General features: G+C 36.2%; 1 protein-coding gene across 2 annotated transcripts in view; it reads right to left on the bottom strand.

Annotated features, from left to right (window-relative positions):
- The window catches only part of Akt3 (AKT serine/threonine kinase 3), a 211,775-nt gene that overhangs the window by 66,274 nt on the left and 118,230 nt on the right, over positions 1-27,271 (bottom strand). For both annotated transcript variants that reach the window (XM_055608722.1, XM_055608711.1), the window contains exons 4-8: positions 17,331-17,442; positions 15,477-15,621; positions 9,036-9,167; positions 1,921-1,986; positions 471-539 (exon numbers count right to left, since the gene is read on the bottom strand). In XM_055608722.1, the coding sequence (XP_055464697.1) occupies positions 471-539; positions 1,921-1,986; positions 9,036-9,167; positions 15,477-15,621; positions 17,331-17,442 (524 nt within the window). The remainder of the gene's footprint in view (positions 1-470; positions 540-1,920; positions 1,987-9,035; positions 9,168-15,476; positions 15,622-17,330; positions 17,443-27,271) is intronic.

Genomic DNA, 27,271 nt, shown 5'->3' on the forward strand with positions numbered 1-27,271 from the left:
TAAAAAGTTTTACAAATTCCACAGAAGGTTTGCTTGAAAGGTTATCTAAAACATAATTATGCACCTATGGCTCCATAACCTAGTAACATAATTTCAAAAATCATACTCTCCGGACTGAAGAAGTGTTTCAATGTTTAAGAGAACTTGTTTTTTGCAGAGAACCCATGTCCAATTCCTAGCTGGCTCAAAACTCAAATTCCAAAAGATCTGATGCCCTTTTCTGACCTTTGTGGGAACCAAGGGAACATGTGCTGCACAGGAACAACACACAGGCAAAACACTCACACCTAAATAAATCTAAAACCAGTAAATAAGTAGAGGGCATCTGATCACAGGACAGCCACAGTTCAGAGTCAAAAATGGTGAATGATGATGAATGCTGGTATTCGCTTGCTTTGTCCTTTTTACATAGTTCAGAATCCCAGTAATATTTCTGAAATATAAAAATGTTTTACCACAATATGACTCACCTCTCCCCCATTAACATATTCCATCACAAAACACAGACGGTCTTTTGTCTGGAAGGAATATTTCAAGGACTTCAAATGAAAAAGAAAAACAATGTTAATTATAATCCTATATTTTTATAAGTATAATGGTACCAAAAATAAAACACTTAAAAATAGTCAGCATAACTGATGAACTCATATTGTTCCTTAACAGCATATTTACTTCATAAGAGTGCTTTCTAAGAATACGGTAAATAAAAGTAAATTTAGTAATAGTGATGAGTACTTTCAATCCACTGTGACAGCTTTAACTGAGTTAGTACTTAAGGTTCTAGCCTTCATCTTTGTAGTCTCTACAGGAAACTGTAGTAACAGCTCCTCAGGAACAGGGTTCCTCTTACTTACTATATTCAATATCATTTCAGTGTTACTTTGTATATGCTGGTCTAACTTAATCAATAAGGTAGGCCCTGTTAACTTTGTAAGTCACAAAAAGAGACTAAAATGTTCTTATTACACTGAAAAATACATATGAAACACTTTAACAAAGACCAGGTATGTACTGATTACTCCAAGAATGTTTACTTTAGGTAGTCCTAAATGTTAATAAAGGATTCCAATTTTAAACTGCAGCTGTTATTTTTAATCTTAGTATGCTTGGTAGAGTAAGGCACATAGATAAACTTTCTATTTACCATGTATTTTACAAACAACCCGGACTGGATTAAAACAGCCTGTTTGAAAACATACTGGATGCATTAAGTCAGGGTTTGTACTTTCTCACTCTGTATTTAATACATCCCACATCTCTGTATTTCCACCACAAAAAGATATCTTACTTCTGTGAAATCTGGTTTTAAACATTTGACCTCTGAAAACTAAAGAGAAGGCTATGTGGTCATTTTAATACTTCTCTGAAGCCAGCGAACAAAACAAATATAAAATCTTCACTTACTTTTTTTCTTTTGAGATAGTTCTGACACTGTAACCAAGGTGTCCCTAAGATTCACTAGAGAGCCTAGGTCAGCCTCACATGGGAAGAGCCGCCTGTCACAGACTCCTCAATATTGGAATTACAGTCACGAGCCATCATGCCTGGACTGCATTACTATTTAAAAATAAAATAAAAATAAACTTTTAAATGTCTACCATTTTATCAATGAACCCCTTAAAATAGCAGAGGTGGCCTTTTTGGTATGTGAACATTTTTTAAAGTCAGGAAGATTCATAGGTGGAAGAAAAGGTTTTTTAAAAAGATGACAGACAATGCAGGATTTTAAATACCTATCATATAGACCATACAATTAATTTATGTCTTTCGACAGTTTCAAAGAACTTGAATTTACAGTTTATCATAAAGAATGTGGTACACATAAATAAATGTTACTTAAAACACTGTCATAGTTTTATTCTATAATAAAACCCTGCTAAATTTAAAATATCATAATAGCAGAGTCCTCTAAGCACTTACTGTTAAGAATGGATGTCTGGTATTCTTTAGTACTCTGCTTTCAGTAAGCGTGTGTGCCACTTCATCCTAAAATGAAAAGAAAAACTATAAATACTTTTCATAAATACTAATAATACAAAAATTTCACCACTTTTCAGAAATCAGAAGATACTACTTAGAGAGAGTTGGCCAATAAAAATTAGATCATAAAGATAAAAATGGAGAATAGTACATCGTGGAACTGAATCATATTTATTATCTTATAAAAAGCATTTAACCTTAGTTTATTCCTATAAGAAAAATGAGAAAAAGATTTATCAAAGGAACTAATATTCTGAGGCCATTTTGGCAAGGGAATATCAATTGTGTATGAATGAAAAGTAAAGTGAAATAAGAACGTACTATTTAAAGCAACTTAGACCAAGGATAAGTCTTATTTAATTTATAGGATCCAATTTTTAAGTGCTCAAACAATTTAAAAGTCATTGCCATAGTATACTGTTATGCCTAAATCAACCATAATAACATTTCATAGAAAACAAATAAAAATCAGAAACGATACAAGAACTTTTTAAGTCGTTATATTCATTAGTACCTAGTATAATGGTTACCATATAGCAAGTAAGTAATGTTTGGAATCGAATGAATGTCATAAAGGCAAAAGCTCATTCATTCAAGCATTACTTCAACAACTATGCAGAATTATCTAGGTTTAACTTACACACACAGGGTCAGGAACAAAGAAACAAATGAAGTCCCTGTTCTCATGAAACTTTCATTCTAATAAGTCAAACAATGATCAGTATTAATGGACAAAGCCAAGTGGGTACTGGATAATGAATGTCACATAAACATGTGAATTAGATGAAGAACATAATTAAGCAAGTGATAAACAGAACTAACCAATTCATTTTAAAAATTCCTTGCAGTATACATTTACAATGCTAATGGCAATACTGGTATAGAGCTGTATTATAAGAAAAAGGTAAGATTTCTTTCTTCACAGATTTCACCGGGGAGTGAATATGATAAATAACTAACAAATTTAAGAAGTAATATACTCATTAGCAAGAGTGTTGTTTATATTCTATTATAAATCAGACAGAGAAGGAAAATCCATTGCTACTGAAAAATGTTAAGCGTTGTAATGTGATCCAATGCCAACTAAAGAGAATAGTGGCTAACCCAACGCGATTTCCACTTTTTACCATTTACTAACTCTACATTGGGAAGTATAGTAAAACAGAAGACATTAAAGTACTTCAAGATAGAAATAAGATAACTTGGACTAATGGGGTGTTTCAGAAATTTTTAGATTTAAAATGAACAGAAATATTCTAAAAGTCACATGCCTCCACCAAAAAGGTAAATCAAAAGAAATGTGCAATTATATGCAGTGAAAAAAATATTCCAAAGAGACTACATTTACCTGCTGGGGGCTACTATGCTCAGTAATCTGAGTCAGTGAACTAGACAGGTACTGCAAACAGTGACTAACAAACCATTATAATATCAAAAAAGAAAATCTGATGCTTCAGAAAACATTTTAGGATATTTCATTCTGCTTTGGTAAAAGAACCATACATACAATATTTTCCTACAAAAGCTAGTAAATTTGGGGGGAGAGCTGGGCATGGTGGTGCACACCTTTAATGCCAGCACTCAGGGAGACTGAGGCAGGCAGATCTCTACAAGTTTGAGGCTACAAGCCTGGACTACAAAATGAAAAAGGACAGCCAAGGCTACACAGAGAAATATTGTCTCAAAAAAATTGGGGGGGGTGGTAAGAAGACGTTTCCTCCTCTAAATTCTTCAGTCTACTTAACCACATGTACATAGCAAAGCAAAGATATAAAAAAGTATAAGGTAAGAAAGTTCTTGTTATAAACAAACAAGAGGTAATAAGACAGATCAATTTTAATATATTAAAATGTATTTCCTATCATAATTTAAATATAAGGTCAGAAATATTCTCTTTAATACAAATTCAATGGTACTGTACTTCACATACTAATTAGTTTTTCTATGAAGATATGGTATATTCAAGCTAAGAAATAAACACAGATGCCAATAATTTTTAATTACAGTTAAAAGCAACATGCCAAAACAAAAAGTTAAAAATAACAGTGACCAAATTTAGTGGCTAAAACAATGCAATGCTTATTTTAAATTCATTCACTGATAATAATTACAAATGAAAAGTTCTAGAAGTACTAAGATTTAGAAAAATTATATTCTTATAAAATAGCTTTTGAAAAACAGATTTCCATATATTCAACCATCCTGAAATACTAAATAATGAATCTTCAAGTCTAATTTCTTTCAAAGAAAGAAGTTTAGAGGGAATCCGTCTCCTGAGGGCATGAGGTGCAATCATTCTCTCTAATGTTATCACCAAGATATATGGTCTAAAAGTCTTCCTTCATTTGCCTGCTCACTATTTTATGACAGTTTTATTTGTTTCTTTGAGTGAATGAGAAAAAAAAAAAACAATGAAAAAAAGCATATTAATTAAAAACCAAACAGGAAAATATGCTTACACCATTAACAAAGATCTAAAGATAAAACTTGGGTTTATGACTATGATTTACAGTAGTAAATTGAAGTTCACAGAATATAATTTCTTAAGCACAGATGAAAGAGGGTATTAATCCATATCTAGCTCCAATAACAATGGTCAATTCTACTTCACAAGACTGCCTATCTTCAAACAGCTCAACATCTACAAGACTAGGTCCTAGTTTTATTCCTGTTAGTTTTTGTATATTGACAACAGGTCTCAAGCTTGCTGATATCAGGACATATTGTATCTGAAAGCATTTACCTCCTCCTTCCCTCCAGACCAATAAATGAGACTGGAGGAGAAGATGAAATAAGTATGGACATGCCAGGAGGATGGCAGAAGGCACACTATTTTAATTAAAGCACAATAACTTCAAGGACCACTGTTTACTTGCTCACTGTCTCCACAAGCCAAGTATTAGCAACCTACTTCACTGCTTGCTTTTTATGAGACATATCATACTTTTAAAGCTTTTAAACCATGGCTCTAACCTTCCCATCCTGAAAGTCTGAGTACTGAACTTTTAAATTAGATTCCAAGTTCTAATATTTCTTCCCTTTCTATTTGTTTTTCCTATATTCCTCAATTTCTCAAGATTTTTTTTTTTTACCTACTTGGAGGAGTAAAACGGTTATGTGTGTGCCAAAGAGAATTACCTAGATGAACCCTAGGACACAGAATTTACAAGAACAATCAGAAACTTCATTAAGTATTTTAAGGAACTTAAAAAAGACACAAAAAAAGCTCAATAAATTTAAAGAGAACTAAAAGAGAATAAATACGTGAGTGATGCCAAAGGAAACACAAGTATGATGCTGACAGTGATGAAGACAATCCAGAATTTTTAAATAAAAGTCAATAAAGAGATAGAAACATTGGCTGCTCAGTGTCCAAGTGGGTTCCCTAGTAAGGGGATCAGGGGCTGTCTCTGACATGGACTCAGTGGCTGGCTCTCTGATCACCTCCCTCTGCGGGGTGCACCCTTGCCAGGCCACAGAGGAAGATGATGCAGCCAGTCTTGATGAGACCTGATATTTAAGGGTCAGATAGAGGGAAGGAGATCCTCCCCCCATCAGAGGACTAGGGAAAGGGCATAGGGGGAGAAGAGGGAAGGTGGGTGGGAATGGGAGGAGATGAGGGAGGGGGCTGCCGAGGGGATACAAAGTCCATAAATTGCAATAAATAACTATATAAATAAAATTAAATTAAAAAAAAAGAAATAGAAACACTGAAGAGGACCCAAGTAGAAATGAAGATGAAATAGAAAAGCCCAGTGACCCAACTAGAAAATGCAAAAGGAAAACCTTTCAAGCAGAATGGATCAAGTAGAAGGGAAACTATTAGGCCTCAAAGATGAAGTAGAGATCGACTTGCCTCTCTGCCTCCTGAGTACTGGGGATAAGGAAGTACTCACCGCAGCTGGCTACATTATTGACTGTGTGTGTAAACCATTCTCACATCTCAAAGGCAACTTGGTAATAGTTGATAATCTTTTTGATGTTTATGTCTGTATTTGCTTTGTAACTATTTTATGAGGTTTTTTTTTTTTAATATGTATTCATTAGGGATGTTGATCTCTAGTTTTCTATTATTTTTTAATTGTGTCTTTTACTGGTTTTGTTACTACAGTGATACTGGTCATATAGAATTTTGGAGTGTTCCTCCTGTTTGTATCTGTTTTAATAGTTTAAGAAGGATTGACCACAGGTCTCTGAAAGTCTGGTAGAATTCTACTATGAGTCCACCTGGGCCTGGGCACCTTTGGTTGGAAGACTTTTTATTCTATTTTCATTTCCTCATTTGCTGTGGTTCTGTTTGGTTGTTTACTTCTTGTTTTAATTTTGGTGGTTAGACTGAAAGTAGAAAGTCATTTGTTTCTTTTAGGTTTCCCAACTTAATGAAATGTAGTTTAAAAAAAAAAGTATTCTGGAGATCCAAGATGGCGGCACCAGGAGGACACTCTTTCTGACCAGCAGCACAGCAGGATCTGCACAGTGACCAGCAGACAGAACTCTGGGTCCTAAAAACACCAGCGATTGTGTTTTGCATGTGAGAGGAAATCCCACGATGTGGGCTTCAATCAGCTTCAGGTCACCCAGCTAAACCATGGAAAAGGTCCCAGTTCCACCAAGTGCTTGGTCGCCAGCCCAGAGCCACATGCAGGCAAGTGCTCTGATCACTGTCCCAGACTGAACTGTGGGCCCCACAACACCAGAGACTGGGATTTTAAGTCAAGAGAAAACCCCATGGTGCAGGAAACAATCAGACCGACTTTAGGTCACCCAGACAATGGTTCTGGCAGTCGCCCAGAGCCTGGCATACAAGCACCAGCACAGAGTCTGCCTGCGAGCCCCTGATTCACTGCCCTGGAGAGAACTGAGGGCTCCAGGGCACCAGAGTCTGAGTTTCTCTGTTGAGTGGAAACCCATAGTGAGGTGAACAGCAGGTCTGACCTCAGAGCACTCAGCCAACGCCCCCCTCCCCAAGAGTTCTCAGGAAAAGTTAACCAGTTTTTGCAAGCGCCCAGGTGCCCAATCACCAGCAAGGCAGAGCCACACGCCTGTGCCTGTGTGTCCTACTTGCAATCCTGGACAGAACTGCACTCCCCAAAACACCACAGTCTGGGTGTCTCTGTTGAGAGGAAACCCCACAGGAGGTAAAACATCAGGTCCAAGGCTCAGGACACCCAGCTCCAGAAGACTTTCTGGGTTCACGCAGACTCTAGGCTCGGGCTTTCTATTGCAGGCATGAGTGCCCTACAAAAGCCTGGGAGCCAATGGAGCAGCCCTCAGATACTGCTCCAAGGTGTGATCAGTTATCCCTAGCTAAACTGACAAAACCACAGGACTCCCTGGTTCTTCACAAGGGCTGCGCCCAGCAAATACAATTTAAGAGCAGCAGCAGCAGCAGCAGCAGCAGCAGCAGCTCACTAAATACAGCAGTAGGGTAGCCGTCTCCAGGACTTGAGGAGAGCCTTCCTGAATACCACAGTTACGACACAGGTCCATATGCCTGAGGTGAACTGTGGCAATTCCTGAGAAGCACTGCCATTCAGTTGACCATACCCCAAAAGCTGAGATCTCCTTCAGAACACTGCCAAGGGGATTCTCCCCACCCCAGGAACTAGCAGGCACCAGAAACTGTAACAGACAATGCCTGAGACAGGCAGATGGGTAGAGGCCATCATAAAAGTACAGGTCTGCAAACTGATATAGTCATTCTGGATATCATTATAGGAGAGTCCTCAAAACGTTAAAAAATTAACCTATGATTCATATAAATACACACACACACATGCATGCACACAAGTATATACATCAATACATCACTTCTTGGTATATGCGTGAAGGACTCAATAGTCTACTCCATGGATCCTGTCAGCCATGTTCATTTCTGTTCTATGCATAACAGCTAGGAAATGAAAACAGACTATATTTCCTTCAACTGATGAATGATTTTATTTAATTTTTATGCAGGTACAAACTGAGAGATGACTCACTTCAAGAGACTTCTTGGTAGGCAGTCTCTCTGGTGTCGGGCTCATTCTCTCTCTCTCTCTTTCTCTCTCTCTCTCTCTCTCTTGTTCAGGAGAAGAGTCAATCCCACTCTTTTATTGTTAAATAATTTCCTTATATATTTTGCAACATGATTAAAAAAAAACACCTTTTTGTCTTTCCCCAGAATATTAGCTTTTCCCTAAATACCCACATATGAGAATAAACAGAATATAGCAAACTGTACTCTACATACATGGTACAGTGAATTGTACCCAAAACCTCACATACACAGTACAGTTATTACATTGTAAGCAATGAAACATATTTAATCATTAACATAGCCAAACTTTGGACAGAGCACAGGGAGTCTAATGGAAAAGGGGGGATATAAAAGGACTCAAGGGAACCAGAGGACTTCCCATATCTGCTGAGTAGGGAAGAGGGATTGGGAAGGAAGACTGAGGAAGGTAGAGACCTGGAGGAGATGAGGAAGGGGACGACAAAGTGAATAAATTGTAAACAGTAATAATAATAATAGAATGAAGAAACAAAGAACATAAAATCAGAAGGAAAAGGCAATGTTCAATGTGCTTAGGCTTTGTATTTACTTTGTTGTATTAGTTTCCATGTGGGTGCTACCCATTGAACAACTGTGTTTAGTACTATAACATCAGAATAAAAATCAAAAGTACTTTAATATCAGAATAAAAATAAAAAAAGAAAAAGAGGAAAAGAGAATGTAACACATACATACTAAGCAAAAAATACGGAAAGTAACACTAATGTAATTAGCGATGTAGAGCACAAATATTTAGCTTAAAAACTCCTCTACATTTACAAATAAAAAATTTCCTCAAGTGAATAACACAGCTTCAATAAAATTTACGTAATATTATACACTACTGATACCCTTAAACTTTACACTGTTGTTTACTGATAGGTATTACTGCGAGTAATAGTTCATAATCAACACTCTGATTGCTTCATGGAATCTCTATGCCACCACTTAAAAGAATGAACACAGGTACATGTTCATACTATAGAAAAATTAGTCACTGGTTCTTATACCAAGTTACCTTTGCAATAATGACTTCTTTCTTCAGAATCTTCATAGCATAGTATTTTCCACTTGCCTTCTCTCGAACCAAAATAACCTTCCCAAAAGTGCCTTTACCTAGTAGTTTCAAATAGTCAAAATCATTCATTGTCTGAAAAATATAAATTAGAAAACCATGATGAAATAGTTGACACAATTTATTGTTAGTATGCTTGTACATACTTACACTGTAAACTCAATACCATTCTTAACAATTTCTAGACCAATTTCAAAGGAGGAAATACCATACTACCACTAACTGTCTTTTCAGTAATCTAGAATAATGAAAATAATTTATGTAACTTTCTCAGTTTGTAGAAATTATTTTGAACCTAGAATTCCTCTATTAGTCCAATTATTAGTTAAATGGCAGAGCATTTTTAAAAAAGTAAAATATGGTTTTAAAAAAGCATTTTCAAGTTCTAAGGTTTTCTTGAATTAAGTACAATTTCAGAAAAAGTGGTATCCAAGAATGTACACAAAAACATTTTTAAATGTAACTAAAGAAACATTTACAACAAAAACTGTAAACCTCCAGCCAGATTGGTTGGAAAGATTCAAAGAAAAAAAATTATCAACATGAGATGATAAAAGAGTGACAGCACTACAAAACCTATAGGTACTAAGGGATCATAAGAGAATAAACCCCTTATGGTAGTAAAACTGACACTGGGATGAAATAAGCAAATTCTCTACATCTCAAACTGCAAGAGGAAGAAACAGGTAGGCTGAACAGCCTTATTTAAGAACTGAATTTGTACTACATTTTTTTAAGTAAGGAAAGTCAACAACATTTCAAGAAAAAAGTTATACCAAGTCTACACAAACTCTTCTTGAAAACCAAAATGAAAAAAAAAAAATTCAATTCACTCTGAGGCCAGACTCTAATATTAAAACCAGACAAAGATATTACAATAAAACTAAAATTAGATACTGAGCTAACATGGGCTACATCTGAGCAGGGTTCTAGGTTATATCCATACATGTTCCTTGGTTGGAGAAACAATCTCATGAAAGATATATTTAGTCCCTGTGGCGCTCCTGTCCTCTCGAGGTCATACTAACTCCCCCTTCTTTCATATGATTCCCTGTACGCTGCCAAAGGTTTGGTTATGAATCTCAACATCTGCTTTGATAAACTGCTAGGTAGAGTCTTTCAGAGGCCCTCTGTGATAGGCTCCTGTCTTGTTACTTGTTTTCTCCTACTTCCAATGTCCATGCCATTTTTTCTTTCTCAGTGAGGATTGATCATCTTACCTTAGGTCCTCTTTCTTATTTATCTTCTTTAGGTGTACAGATTTTAGTATGTTTATCCTATCTTATAGGTCTAGTATCCACTTACAAGTGAATATATACTGTGCATGTCTTTCTGCTCCTGGGGTATCTCACTCAGGATGATCTTTTCTAGATCCCACCATTTGCCTGCAAATTTCATGATTTCCTTGTTTTTAATTGCTGAGTAGTATTCCATTGTGTGAAAGTACCACAATTTCTGTATCCATTCCTCCTTTGATGGAAATCTGGGTTGTTTCTAGGTTCTGGCTATTACTATGTAGCCCATGGTAGCTCAGCATCCAAGTGGGTTTCCCTAGTAAGGGGAACAGGGACTATTTCTGACATGAACATGGCTGGCTCTCTTACCTCCCCCTCCCCAAGGGAGGAGCAGCCTTGCTAGGCCACAAAGGAGGACATTGCAGCCAGTCCTGAAGGTACCTGATAATCTAGGGTCAGATGGAAGGGGAGGAGGACCTCCCCTATCAGTGGACTTGGAAAGGGGCAGGGAGGAGATGAGGGAGAGAAGGTGGGAATGGGAGGGAATGAAGGAGGGTTCTACAGCTGGGATATAAAGTAAATAACCTGTGATTAATATAAAATAAAATAAAAATTATTTAAAAAAAAACTAAAATTGTCCTTCATGTATATACTTAGAAATGTTTAAATGTTTCATAAATGAATGCTAAAATTTAATATCCTTTCCCAATAATTTTGATAATTTTATCCAAATGACAAATTATAACATCTTTAACATATCTCATTCAAAGGAAAAAAGTAAATGCTAAAAAGAGAACAGGAAAAATAATGTATACTTATTAATTTAACTAAAAACAAGCCTGTAGCTGCCGATCTGTAGAAAACAAATATAGTCACTTAGAAAAATAATATATAGTTAATCACATTAGATATCACTAACAGCTTTAAAAACATAGAGGTTTAAGACCAAACAATCAGATTTCAAAGATGGCTTGTCTTGTACCCATTGAATACCAATCTGTCTCTTTCCTACCTCCACCCTTTCCTCTTGCTCTCTCCCTCCCTTACTCTCAATCTCTATCTGGCTGGCATTTTTAATAGTTTTTTTTAAGATTATAATTTTCCCAATCCCTTCCTTTTTTCCAGCCCCTCCCTGTAACCTTCCTGTTCTTTTTCAAATTCATGGCTTCCTAACTGTCTTTGATCAAATAGTCTAGGAAAGTTCTAGAGACAGTTTTTAGGCATGGCAACTACAGTTTTCTCTCTTAGAAATTCTCAAGCTTCCTTCTGTGTGGAAGATGAGGTTACCTTGATGGAGGAAACACTATGTACCAAGATCTTCTGGGAAATAAGAAACCACAAGCACAGAGAAAATGCAGAACCATGAGGGTTGGTATCAAAGGTAAAAGTCAACACTAAACATGAACAAAACAAACTTTTCTTTGGATTTTTCAAGGGGTAGCACATGGGCAGCCAAAAATAACCTATTTAAAGATCAATGCAAAAAGAACAGAATGGCCCAGCCAGCAACAAAACCATAAACAGGACACTGCTTTGGTTTCTGCTACTTCCGTGACAACAAATAGGTTAAAAGTCTCTTAATCACACCATAAATTGACTTTGTTGTTTAACATGACTTGTAATTAGGACCTTCTTTTTCATCTAAAAGCACTAAAAAAATGACAAAATACTCAAATTATTCTAAATGCAGTTGTCATATATAAGTAATTAACTATAATACTAGACTACATTAAACTAAATCATTGGAATCATTATAGATCAGCCAGTGGTATAAACATACCTTTTGTATACTCCTGTTATTTAAAATTATTTTTAATTAATTTATTTTTTATTAATTACACTTTATTCACACTTTGTATCCCAGCTATAACCCCCTCCCTCGTCCTCTCCCAATCACACCCTCCCTCCCTCATCTTCTCCCATGCCCTTTTCCCAGTCCACAGAAAGGGGAGATTCTCTTCTCCTTCCATCTGACCCTAGCCTATCAGCTCCCATCAGGACTGGATGCACTGTCTTCCTCTGTGGCCTGGTAAGGCTACACCCTCCTCAGGAGGAGGTGATCAAAGAGCCAGCCACTGAATTCTCTGGACAGTACGTGTTGCCATTACTAGGGCATCCACTTGAACACTGGACTGCCATGGGCTACATCTGTGCAGGGGTTCTAGGTTATCTCCACGTATGATCCTTGGTTGGAGTATCAGTCTCAGAAAAGACCCCTGGACCCACATTTTTTTTTTGGTTCTGTTGCTTACCTTGTGGAACTCCTGTCCCGTCCAGGTCTTTCTATCTCCCCCTTCTTTTGTAAGATTCCTTGCACTCTGCCCAAAGTTTGGCTATGAGCCTCAGCATTTACTTGGATACCCTGCTGGGTAGAGTCTTTCAGAGGCCCTCTGTGGTAGGCTCCTGTCCTGTTCCCTGTAGATATAGATCCCGTTTGCCTTTCTAAGTGAAGATTGATCATCTTACCCAGGGTTCTCCTTCTAGATTAGGTTCTTCAGGTGTGCAGATATTAGTATGTTTATGTATTTATGTGTCTAATATCCACTTGTAAGTGAGTATATACCATGTGTGTCTTTCTGCTTCTGACTTGCCTCACTCAGGATGATCTTTTCTAGTTCCCATCAAATGCCTGCAAATTTCATGATTTTCCTTAATTGCTGAATAGTATTCCATTGTGTAAATGTACCACAATTTCTGTATCCATTCCTCCACTGAGAGACATCTGGGTCGTTTCCAGATTCTGGCTATTATAAATAAAGCTGCTATAAACATGACAAATGTCCTTTTTGGATACTTGAGCATATTTTGGTTATATGCCTAAGAGTGCTATAGCTTGAGTTAGCACTATTCCTAATTGTCTGAGAAAGCGAAGACCCAGAAATAAACCCACATGCCTATGGATACTTGATTTTTGACAAAGAAGCCAAAACTATGGAAAAAAGACAGCATCTTCAACAAATGGTGCTGATCTAACTGGATGTCTATATCTAGAAAAATGCAAATAGATCTATATTTATCATGCTGCACAAAACTAAAGTCTAAATGGATCAAAGACCTCAACATAAAACCAGACACACTAAATCTGTTAGAAGAGAAAGTGGGGAAGAGCCTTGAACTCACTGGCAGAGAAGACAACTTCCAGAACAGAACACCAACAGCACAGGCTCTAAGACCAACCAATAAATGGGACCCCATGAAACTGAAAAGCTTCTGTAAAGCAAAGGACACTGTTGTCGGAACAAAACGACAGGTTACAGATTGAGAAAGGATCTTCACCAACCCTGTATCTGACAGGTGGCTGATATCCAGAATATATAAAGAATTGAGGAAGTTTAAAAGCAACAAATCAAGTAATCCAATTAGAAAATGGGGTACAGAGCTAAACAGAGAATTCTCAATAGAGGAATATCGAACGGCAGAGAAACACTTAAACAAATGCTCAATGTTCTTAGTCATCAGGGAAATACAAATCAAAACAACCCTGAGATTCTACCTCACCCCCACCAGAATGGCTAAGATCAAAAACTCAAGTGACAATACATGCTGGAAAAGATGTGGAGAAAGGGGAACTCTCCTCCATTGCTGGTGGGAATAATGTAAACTTGTACAACCACTTTGGAAATAAATTTGGCGCTTTCTCTGACAATAAAACTATTTTAAATTCCACTTACTTTCTGCCCATTCTTTCCTGTATGTGAGAATTTCCAAATAATCACAGTAGTTTTAAATACGTTACATAAAGAAGTTATTTTGAAAATTGTTATAGTAATGGAAGATGTTATTTACAATTCCTATTAAATTATATATTAATCTGAAGCATTGAGGAAAAATAAGTTGAGTTTTCTTTCTTGATTAGCTCAGAGCTCAAGTAAAAGAAAAGGTATTACTTTAGTGACTTCTCACTTTCCAGGTAGGTTTCATGAGATTGAAGGCACAGGGCAGAAACTCCAGAGTTATTTCCCTTAGGGAAAACATTTGATTTCCAAGTTTCTAAAGTGTTGTTACCAACAAGATAAAATATCATCTATAAAGTACATCAGTCTCTACTCTTTACTAAGTCCCACAAACATCCAGTGCTCAAGTGTTGGTCAATCATTTGGCTTTAAGCAAAAGGTACTTCAGGTTCACAAAGTTAAACACACAATAAGAAAATCATGAAATTTGCAGGTAAATGGTGGGACCTGGAAAGGATCATCCTGAGTGAATTGACCCAGAAGCAAAAAGACACTCACGGTATATACTCACTCATATAAACATACAATATAGAATAAACCCACTAAAAGCTGTACATCTAAACAAACTAAGCAAAAGAGAGGACCCTAACTAAAATGTTCAATCCCCATCCTGAAAGGCAAAGAGGATGGACATCAGAAGAAAACGAAAATAGGAAACAACCTCGGAACCCGCTACAGAGGGCCTCTGAAAGCCAGAAGAAAACAGGAAACCACCTTGAAACCTGCCACAGAGGGCCTCTGAAAGCTTCTGCAGTATAGACTGTCAAAGCAGATGCTGAGCCTGATGGCCAACTGATGGGCAGAGTGAATGGAATTTTATGTAAGAAGTGGGAAATAGTAAGAGCTGGAGGGAACGGGAACTCCACAAGCAGAGCAACAGAACAAGATAATTTGAACACAGGGAACTTCCCAGAGACGCATACTCCAACCAAGGACTATTTGTGGAGATGACCTGGAACCCCTGCACAGGTGTAGCCCATGGCAGTTCAGTGTCCAAGTGGGTTACATAGTAATGGGAAGAGGGACTGCCTCTGACATAATCTGATTGGCCTGCTCTTTGATCACTTCCCCCTGGGGGGGGGAGCAGCCTTACCAGGCCACAGTAGAGGACAATGCAGCCACTTTTGATGAGAACTGATAGACTAAGATCAGAAAGGAGAGGAGAACCTCCCCTATCAGTGGACTTGGGGAGTGGCATGCATGCAGAAAGGGGAGGGAGGGTGGGATCGGCAGGGGAGGAGGGAGGGGCTTATGGGGGGATACAAAATGAATAAAGTGTAATTAATAAAAAATAAAAGATTATAAAAAAAAAAAAGAAAATTGGCTAACATCGCTCTCAAAAGCAGTTTTCAGCAAATTTTTTCTAAACAAATTAAGACTATTTAGAAGGCGAATAAGTCAACATTACTTTCTACCTTTCTTTTATGATGGGTTGTAGATGCATCCATCTCTTCCTCTCCTATATTATCAATTTGTGAAGTTGGACTACAATTCATTCTCTCTTCTTCTTGTCTCTGCAGTCGGTCTGCTACAGCCTGGATAGCTTCTGTCCATTCTTCTCTATAAGAATGAGTTCAATTTCCATTAACGAAAGACGTTAAGTTAACTTAAATATTTGTAAATTTTAAGATGAATACAAATAGTCTACTGTGTAGCCACCCTCCCTAAGGGATAATAATTCTAAAAGCCTAGAGTCAGGAGTAGCATTTACATCAGAATCGTTTATGTTCACTTACTATTGCATATAATGTGTTTGTCTACACACACGGAGACAGACACACACATGATTTAACTGAAGTTACTTTGGTGTGACAATATAATCCCCCAAACCCTAGACTATCAACAAAAACCTTAAGTGCATGGAAAAACTCCTCTTGAGCTTTTGGTAGGGAGTCAGGAGATAGCCCCAAACAATGCAGGCTATTGCTATCGCCTTTTGTTGCTTTCAGAAAAGGAATTTCAAAACACCCTGGAGATACCACCCACTTAGACAGAGGATTTAGAGGAATCAATCATTATCTGGTATGAAAGCTCCCTTCCTGATAACTAGTTCTCACAGATCTGGAAGGAGCTATGCAAAATGCCCAGAGAGAAAGTAACCAATGTAGGTTATGTAGGTGTAATGTAGGTGTATGCCTATGAACCCTAACAATGACCAGAACGACAATATTTTCTCAAAGGGGAAATGGTATCACTTATACAGCAAAAACTTCACAATTTATTGATCAAAAATGTTATAAAATAAAAAATGCTAGGGAAAGGCACTTGCCTATATTCCCAGCACTCAGGGAGGCAGACTTCTGAGTTTGAGGCCAGCCTGGTCTATAAAGCGAGCCCATGACAGCCAAGGCTACACAGAGAAACCCTGTCTGGAAAAGAAACAAACAAACAAACGAACAAAAATCCTAGGGCTAGCTCTACACCTCAATAACAGAACACCCACGTTGCATTTACAAAGCCATAGGCTCAATAACAGAGTATTTCAAAAAACAATCAAAACTCTTGTCATTGTTCATTTATTAGGATTTTAAAAGATTATTTTGTTTTCCTTAAAGTCATAGAGAAGCATGTTACCCATTTAGAAAATGAGGCTATTAATATCATTAATAACATCTGCAGAAAAGTAACTTGGTGATTGAGATTGCTAGACCTAACTCTTTATGAAGCCATTAGATAAAAGGATATTAAGATAGAACTAGAAAGTAAGAAAATAGATATAAAAACAGTAGATTAAAGAATGAAAGTATAGCCCATGATTGTCATAAAGCTGATCAATATCATGATGTTATTGCTCATCAGTAACATGACATCGATTAGTAACTCTAATCAATCCTATTATTCGCTAATATTCTAAACTTAAGACAAATTTCTCAGAATCCTTCTCATCATAATATTCCAGACAGCTATCTGAACCTAACATGAATACAGGCAGGAATGCTGCTTGAATATATTTACTACCACATTTTATTCAAAATTTCAAACATGAGTACAACCAACTGGATGCATTACAAGTTAGTTTGTATATAAAATGTGTTCAATTAAAAAAAATTATTCGTGCACCATTTTCTCTGAGAAAGTTTATTTTAAAGTAATCCAAGGGTGATTCATTATTTTTCCAGGCCCAGTCAAATATGCAAGACAATAGAAACAGAACAATAAAGTGTAATATATTGCAAATATATTTATATCTGATTATAAACAATGAATCCAGCTACAAATATATCTTTAGACTATTTCTTTAACATAATAAAAATGAACAAGTCTCTTACCTTTCCTCTGGTGTATCTACATGGAATGTTCTCTCTATAACAGTGGTCCACTGAAGACATCTGATAATAAATGTATTTGGCTTTGGTCGTTCTGTTTTCATTAACTGGCATTCTATAAATAAAATATACAAGTACTTAAACCATTAAGTAAATAGTTAGCTACATAGTATTTTCTAAACAAAATCCACAGCAACGGATAGCTTTCCACAAATATCTGTTCAAGGTTATTCATAACCTGACCTTAGCATTTATTTCTTTACAGCAGCCTATCACCACTCTGACCAGTTCAGCCTGCTAAACTAGACTCTTCAATTTTTCCCAAACACGTCCTGTTCCTTCCTGTGTCTTTAACTTTTGCTCAGTAGCTTCTCTATCTGAAACACCTATTTATTTTACCCTTCTTAAGTAGCCAGCCCCGACTGTCATGGCAACACCAACCCTTTAAAGTCTAGATGAAATCATGCTCATTCATCTACTTTTGGGAGACTTGCCATCTCCCCTTATAGAGTTTCACTCATTTATTATTGAAGCCCTTGTTTTTCACTCAACATCATATTATAGTATCAAACATCTTAAAAGGTAGCTTTTATTCTTGTGAAGTCTTCTGAAACAATAAACTGCTTGTAATTCTTTGTGTACACAGTCAAAAACTAAAATCAGTCATAATAATTCTGTTGGGAAATATCTAAGAAGACTTCAAAGAAAAGTATAGCATACTGAAGTATGAATTTCAGAGTTCCCATGCCTCTCTCACAAGGGAAAGGAAAGCAGAAGCCACTTCTAAAAGATAAGCCAAGTAGAAGAGCACAGAACCCTGAAAAACCTATAATCCAATTATGGTTTTATAAGACAGTGATTGTTTCAGGTGATGGGCCAGAAGTAGAAAGAAGTCCAATTGTGTTATTTTATATGACTAGAAGGGCAGTGGCAAAGCATCATCATGAAAGAGTACCTATTGTCAAAAAACAAAACAAACAAACAAACACCACAAGAACAGTAAAACTTAGCTACCCTGAGAGACTGTACACAGAAAGCAAACACAGACCAGGGAGTCTTAATTTGGCCTGCCACAACCCTAGAGTAAGGCAGCTGTATAGAACTAGGTCAGACACTGACAAGAACTGTGTGTAGGAAGGGCTCCAATAAAATGAGGAAGTGCCAGGAAAGACCTGGTTAACTGAAAAGTTAACCTGAAAAGTCACACTGAAGAGTCTGAGAGTTCCAAGCCTGAGGTCAGCAGGAAGATAAAACTCTGAAGCCATCTATTTTGAAAGTATAAAGGCAGGTATTATGAATGTACAAAGCCCAGTGTTATAGCTGATTCCAACAGTTCTAACACACTTGGAAATCAATAACTAGCTAGATAATTTAGCCTCCCTTGGAGAATATGAATCAGGAAAGGTGTAGAATCTCAGTAAAATAGAATACCCTGCCCAGCCCACATATTGCAGTTAAGTATGGTGTGCAGAGATCCCAGTACAAGAACAAGAAGGGAGATTATTGAAGTGAAGATAGTTTTAGCAGACATCAGATACTTGTCCAGTACAGCCCCGACAAAAGCAGAAGCCAGAGAAGCCCAAAGTCCTCAAGTTGAACAAACCCTCCCAACATATCATACACCCGGAACACTACAGTTTCCAAGACACGGAAAGAAACTGCTCCAATACTTCACCTTTTCTTTTAATCTTTGTATTCCACTTTTCCTTTTTACTAAACTTTAAACAATATTTTTATTTAGTGTATGTTTTTACATCATGCTATTTGTTTTTCTTTTTTATACATTAATCTAATGTTTATGTATTCACTGTTGGTCACTCATTTTTCCTTCTCCTTCTCTCTTGTTTCCACATTTTCCCCCTTTCCCGCTGTTTTCTACTTTTAATACTATTTTAACTTGAATCCACTGGATTAAAAAGCACATTTTCCTTAACTTCTTTCCTTCATTTAACTAATCTTGCTTATGAAAACCACTCCACTGGTATTCTCTCCTTTTTCTACTTTAATATCTGGCTCTTTTCTACACCCTCATAATATTCTTTTAAATTTCCCTTTTAATTTATGTACCTTTGCTTGTCCTCTATTCGTTTCGGGGAGCATAGTCCCTAGTTGCTCATTTGCTGGAATGTTTGTTTCTCATTTGGGAGTAATTAGAAGGTATGGCCCTGTTGGAAAAGGTGTGTCACTAGAGCTGGGCTTTGAGGTTTCAAAAGCCTGCACTATTCCCAGTATCTACCTCCATATCACACCACACTCCTCTTCCTGCCTCATGGCTCTGGGTCAGATATGAGCTCGTGGCTAGTGCTCCAGTACTATGCCTGCCTGCCTACTGCTACCACGGTCCTTGACATGGACTCTAAACCTCTGCAACTGTGAGACTCAAATTAAATGGTTTCTTTTATAAGTTGCTTTGGTCATGGTGCTTTGTCACTGTAGTACAAAAGTAACAAAGACACTGATTTTATTGTATTAACTATATGCATACTTATCTTACTTAATTTTTAATGTGCTAATATTACAGTAGTCTTTCATTAGTATATTAGAAGGCTTTAATATACATTCAGCTTATGTTTGCATTTCTATGACTTGATGATGCTGTTAAAGCACTTTGTCTTTTGCTCTCTAAATTGAACTGGGGATTAAGCCTTTAAGAGTAGCTGAGTGATAAGATCCTCACTCTCCCAGTAAGAGAAAGCCTTATCAGGAGACACGCAAATTACAGTACAGTGGTACAGAAATATGAAAAACTAAGGTATCATTCCTTAAAATGATTAGGAACACATCAACTACCAAACTACAACATACTAAAATATAAAAATCTAGGATAAAACTTTCATAAGATTATCAGTAAAAATAAAGATGTGAAAGAGGATAAACGCAAGCAGATAAATTCAATCTAGAAACCAAAAAGTTAGCAACATAGAAAGAAAAAGAAAAATAAATAGGAAAATGGAGGAGGAATAATCAGCAATACTGGTTTAAAAAAAAACAAAATAGAAAACAAATCAACAAGGAAACTTATATTGAGGATGACTGGAAATGAAAATTTTAATGAGAAAAAAAAGAAACAAAGAAATAGCAGAAAGCACCAGCAACAGACTTGACCGAGCAGAAGACAGAATTAAACAAATCAAAGATAAACAGCAAGTTAAACAAAGAACTACAATTAAATATCAATAAGGGAGTAAACAAATAGGCACACCGCAACATCTAAGAATTCTGAAATACAATCAAGGCACCAAATCTATTAATCCACAGAATAGAATGATCTGCAGTAAACATTATAAATCTATAGATTTCTAAATCTATAAAGACAAACATTCAAACACAAGAGATGTTTAAAACCCCTAACAGACATGGGGCTCTCCAGAACACAACAAAGTCAAAATGTAAAAAATTTAATGAAAAAAACAAAAAACATTAAAAGCTGTGTGGGAAAAACCTCCAACTCATAAAGGCAAACATGTTAGAATTTAGAATGAAATCAGATTTTTTATTAGTATCCTTAAAAGTCAAGAAACATGGAACTGTGCTACATTCAGTGAATGTGAAAACTGACAAAGTCAGAGACACTTAAAGACAAAAATGAAAGCAATTCATGACCACCAACCCAGCACTACTGTAGATACTTACAGGAACTACACAGAAAGCAACACAGTGTCGATCATAAGAGCATAGAAAAAAAAGCAAATTTCATGACAGGAAGGGATGAAGAAAAGAAACCTAGAAAATAATTTATCATGTTCACGTCCTAATGCTAACAAGAGAGAAAAGGTTAAACAACAGTCCAACTAGCCAGAAAAACTGACAAAATTATCATTATCAATAAATGTCTCTTAATATTAACTTAAAAATGTAAGTAATCACAACTCACCAATGAAGGGACACAGTTTGGCAGGTTGAAAAGCTAAATCTAGCTATCCTTTGTTTCCAAGAAATACACCTCAGTGGTGTAAGGGCCAAAACAGTGAATCAAAAGGTGAAAAACAATCTACCAAGTAAATAGAAACCACAACAAGCTGACTATTTTGATAAGGGAATAAAGTTCATGGTAAAATTAATCAAAAGAGATACAAAAGAAAGCCACTACACAGTAATAACGAGAATAATTTATCCAGAAGCTTTATCTTATAAATATAAGATAAAAATATAAGATATTTATATTATAAATATATTTATATTATAAATATAAATGAACAAATATTAGGCTTCCACTTTAGTGAAAAACTGATGGACATACACAGTCATGTAGGTCCTGAAACACTAATGATTCATGATTGCTAAGGCTACTCTAATCTGTGGACAGGTCATCCGAAACTAAAACCAGCTGAACCTGAAAGAAAATCATGAGCACTCCCAGGGCTTTAGAAAAATGAACATGATTACGCTATAAAATACTAACTTTTCAGATTACTTTTGTGTGCAGCACTGTGTCTACATGGCATATGTATTATGCATGCACAGGATTATGCATCCGTGGGTCTGTAGAGAACACAAAAGGACACTGGGCGTCCTCCTTATCACTCTCCATCTTACTCTTCTGAGACAGGGGGCACCGCTTTCAACCTGAAGCTTGCTTTCAAATGTCTGTTAAACTGCCTCTTATATTAGGCAGCTACACTAATTAAGCTCTCTAGAGTAACCAACTACATGCTGAATTTCAAACACTCTGCTTACTTTACACCATTCTGAAACACAGATGACAAAGTTTGTTCGAAATTCTAATTTTTATGCAAACTTGAAAGCCAATTAACAGGACTGCAACATGCCAAATCAATATATATACATATATATCCAAAAGAAATTTTGAGAAATCATCTGTTCAGATTTTATTAAAAAGTTTAAATTTTTATTTCAACCTTTTAAATCTTCTAAATACTAATTTTATCCTTTTAAAAATATTCTATTAAGGCTGGAAATGGTGGTCTATGTCCCTAATTCTATTACTCAGGAAGTAAAGGTGGATGGATCTTTCTAAGTTTGAGGTTAGTTTGGTCTACATATGAAGTTCCAGGATAGCCAGGGCTACCTAAAAAATAAACAAATAAATAAAAATTAAACAAAAAAATTCTGATAGTCAATGTAAAAAATATAATGCATTCCATTTGTCCTAACTATATCATAATTTACTGAATAATAAAATGATGCCAACTCTAAGTTTATTTTTAAACTTCTAAGTATAACAGTTCTATTTAATATACTTCCTATTGTTTAATGTTCCCACTACTGTTCAGATGAAAAGACATGGAGTCCAATTATGGCTCCATTTTAAAAGGTATTCATGTAACATATGAAGATAGGTAAAGTCAGTGCCCAATGAAGAACAATTCCAGCACAACCATTAAATGATTGCTATGTGTCACATGCTACACTCTGAATGGTTTCTAAAAGTTTCTACGTTAAAGCACAAACCTAAACAATATTATATACTCCATTTTGTAAATGAGCATGGAAATCTACAAGGCTCAAACTAGCTAAATAACTTTTTCAAATGCACAGCTTGTGTGAAACTGTCTAAAGATATATCCCAGAACTATCTGAATCCAAATCCCCAGGTCTTCTGAAAAGAACACAGTGCTAGAAAAATTGTCTTTGAAAACTGAATAATCTGTAAAAACAAGGTGACTAGAGCTTGTCCATCTTGTTGCCCTTTCTAATTCTTCTCTGAGCTTGGCTTCTCTACCTCCATGACACCTGTCCTTCTAAAGAAATCCGGGATAACTTTCACCTGTTAACAATACTAAGGAAAGAAGAGGTTGGATGTCTTTGTCCTGGCTCTGACACTGCACAGGGAAGAGTAATATAATCCTGGCAGAATCCTGCTGGATGATACTGACTGTTTCTCAGGTTAGGTACAGCCAAGGAGAAAGACATTTGTCTCTCTGGATTCTTCTCGTGGCTGGCTCTGGGTCTTGCCCTGTACACTAACAATTGAGTTGCTGGCATTACACAGGTTTACTTAATAATGGCAAATAACTGATTCCCAAACTTGCCAACACCCAACTCGACATTTCTACTTACTGTTGTATGAGCCAAGTACCTGTCACCAAAAAGCAACATATATTTTTTCACATACAGGAATAAAAATTAAACCAAATTCTTGTTCTTTATTAACACAGTCATGATAAAGACCCTAAAATCAGGTTACTAATGTTACTTTTGTATTCTGGCAGATGTTCTTTACTTTTACAATCAATATTCCAAAATCTGGTGTTTTAAAATACTACTTCGGTACTTACACGGAACATTACGTGTAGCTTTAAATCATGAAAATCTCAAAATAATTTTTTTCTTTAAGGAATATGGTTACCATGGTTTCCACCAATAATGCAAAGCACATTTTGAGAGTCAGCATTTTCACCATCAATATTTTTCATGCTCTCTATCCACCACATCCTGTCATTCATGAAATAAATACATATACTAAAAGTTTTCTATAATAACCATTCTTTACATACATGAAACTGCTAGTAAAAATATACTGTAGGTACTTTGAAATAGAAATTGAAATACAAGAGTGATATGTAACACTTTACTGAGAATTTTCATAGAATACAAAACATTTAGTAGATTCAAAATAAGGAACCGAACACAATATTTTTTATTTATCTATTTATTGCAATAGACTAATGTGCTAATATTTGTAACAAGTAATCTACAATAATTTTAAGTATACAATTTGATAACATTTATGACAAAATGCAATTTACTACTTTAAGTATTTTTTCTGTTTAGTATCTTTTTCCATTAAGATAAGGTCTCATGTACCCCACGCTGGCCTCAAACACACTTTTTATCTGAAAATGACCTTGAACTTCTGACCATCTTGCCTCTGTACCCGTTGAGTGTTGAAATTACAGCCCTGTACCTACCATCATACTCAGTTTTTTTTTCTTTTTTCTTTTCTTTATTAACCACACTTTATTCACTTTGTATCCCCCTGTGGTTCCCTCCCTCCTCCCATCCCAATCCCTCCCTTCCTCCACCCTCTGCATGCATGCCCCTCCCCAAGTCGACAGATAGGAGAGGTCTTCTTTTCCTTCCTTCTGATCCTAGTCAATTAGGTCTCATCAGAAGGGGCTGCCTTGTCTTCTTCTGTGGCCTGGTAATGCTGCTTCCCCCTCAGGGGCAGGTAATTAAAGAGCAAGCCAATCAGTTCATGTCAGAGACAGTTTCTGTTCCTATTACAATGGAACCCACTTAGATACTGAACTGCCATGGGCTACATCTGTGCAGGGGTCTTAGGTTATCTCCATGCATGGTACTTGGTTGGAGTATCAGTCTCAGGAAAGACCCCTGTGCTCAGATTTTTTGGTTCTGTTGCTCTCCTTGTAGAGTTCCTGTCCTCTCCAAATCTTACTGTTTCCCACTTCTTTCCTAAGATTCCATGCACTCTGCCCAAAGGTTGCCCATAAGTCTCAGCATCTGCATTGATAGTCTGCAGGGCAGAGCCTTTCAAAGGTCCTCTGTATCAGGCTCCTGACTTGTTCCCTCTTTTCTCCTTCTTCTGATGTCCATCCTCTTTGCCTTTCTGGATAGGGATTGAGCATTTTAGCAAACTCAGTTTTACAAGGTGTTGGGACTGAACCTTGGGCTTTGTCAATTCTAGGAAAGAAGTCTACCAACTACCCTATTTTTGAGACATATCAGAATTTATTCAGCTTTGTCAGTCTGTGACCACTTTGCTTATTACTTCATCACAGAAACCTAGAATATTCATAAGATAAACAATAAATCTGCAAATAATATAGACTATAATGAAGTTCAAAAAGAACAATGATTGAAATATTGCTTTAAAGATAAATGCATATTTTAAGTTATCTTGTAAGAGTAGCCTATAGAAAGAGAAACTATTAGCATCCATTTGGGAAGCAGTAACTGTTACTAGTTAGATGATTCAATTACCATGAACTATTCTGGCATGATTCGAAAGCACTGCCATTTTAAAACATACAAAATATCTAAAAATGCAACCATGGTAATAGATTCTGAGTGCACGGGTTGGGGGTGAGAGAGAAAGACAATGACAAATTGGTCCAAAAGGACACTGAGACTTCATAGTTGGAAGACTATTGTGCTGACAATTAGTAACAGAGGAAGCAGAGCACAAAACAAATGAATGAAAAAGGCTGAACTTGCAGTGAAAGGCCTTATTATAGTGCAGAAACATTGTTATAATAAAGGGGCAATGTACTCTCCTCTATGGAACTTCCAAAGAGCACCCCAATCTATTTTCTCTTCCTCTGCATTGCATTTTTTCATCAGCATCTGCTTGATTATGTATTATTTCAAACCCCAAACCTCTAGATCGTTTCTAAATACTGAGGTTGAAAAGCCCTTCCCTCCACTCTGGCCTTAGGGCTCATTTAACATCACTAGAAATATAACAAATGCTTTTAACTCAAGACAGATCTGTATCTGTGGGGTGGGGGGGGGACAGTAAGGCTGTGCTTTAGCACTAACAATTTGGGAGAAGTGACAAATGTGAACCTCAAATACAAGTTACAAAAATACTGATAATTATATAATTATCAAGAATATCCAGATGATCTTTCCTCTTAAACTTAACGTCTGTGCTGTGGCTTCTGTTATAATTTGAAGAGCAATGCTGAATACTTTAAATACGAGTAATTTCTCTGCATTGTTACAATTTTCCTCAGATGGAAGTGTCCAAAACTCTGAAATGTATCTTTATATACTAGATGAGAATGACAAGGTTTGAGCCATAACACTGACAAACGAGTTCAGAGGTGCAGTAAACATTTACCGCCTGAATTCCCACTATGTCACCCTGAAGCCCTATGCAGGCAGACATGTTGAAGTGAGGAGGGAGTACAGAAGGCACTGGCCCCAAAGATTAACAAACAAGGCTGTGCTCACAGTTCTAGCACTGTGACAAGTATTGCCATGCTGCTAACATAGTAAAAATAAGAAGAAATAATAAAATAAAAAAATTTTAAAGCACAATGAAACTAAAATTTTATACACAATGAATGTGTATAATGCACAGCAGGCAAGTGCTTAATTAGTGGTAATTTATTGATAGTCTCAAACGAATAATGATTTAGAGAGTTGAAATCACTGATTTTTAAAAGTGAAGATTTTTGAGATGCTTCGTTTATTCTACATATGACAAAATTCTGACTCAGGACAGTTATATAATTAGTTCAAATTAAACAGTATTTTATTACAAAATAAACAGCGACCTGATTTCTATATCTGCATTTACTCTGATCTATCCTAAATCGGTTCACCACACTCAAAATATACTTTGAGAATATAAGTGTGTGTAAATGCACCATGTAACATACCTGCAAGATCACATTTTTCTATGGGTACCAACTACTACCTGAAGAGTCTTAGCTCCATATATAATCAAATTGAATTCAAGCTAAGCATTAGAGCATAGTTACTTGCTTTGGGTTGCTAAGAACATTTTCACTCTCTACAGGTCCACTTGATTATCTAGTTTTTTTTTAAAGGGGAGGGTAATATTTAAGCCATGTTTCTTATGGTAAAAGTAACTATAAAAAGTAAAACAAGTGATACATAGTAGGGTTTTTTAAATGTCAATTCTTTCCTTACTCCCATGAATCACCCAATTCCCTCTGTATTGAATTTTAAGATAGGATTAAAGCACCAATGACAATAGGCATATAATCATGATTATAATTATTATTTTTAAGTGACACACAATCTTCTACTTTCTAGAAACTAAAATGATTTGCAAAAATGATTTACTGAAAAGAAATATTGAAGGACTAAATCAGATGGAAGTATACACACTCAATCAAACATTTTCTATAGATTTTTATCAGGTCATAACTGATTATAGTTGGAAAGCAACAAGCAGAACTGTTTTGCCATTCAAATATGAAAGGGTATCATAAAAGTTAATACAAGGATCAGTAATAATATAAAAAAGCAATACAAGGATCCTTAGC

This window comes from Psammomys obesus, unplaced genomic scaffold (assembly GCF_907164565.1).
Source record: "Psammomys obesus unplaced genomic scaffold, mPsaObe1.curated_primary_1811, whole genome shotgun sequence".
Taxonomy (NCBI): domain Eukaryota; kingdom Metazoa; phylum Chordata; class Mammalia; order Rodentia; family Muridae; genus Psammomys; species Psammomys obesus.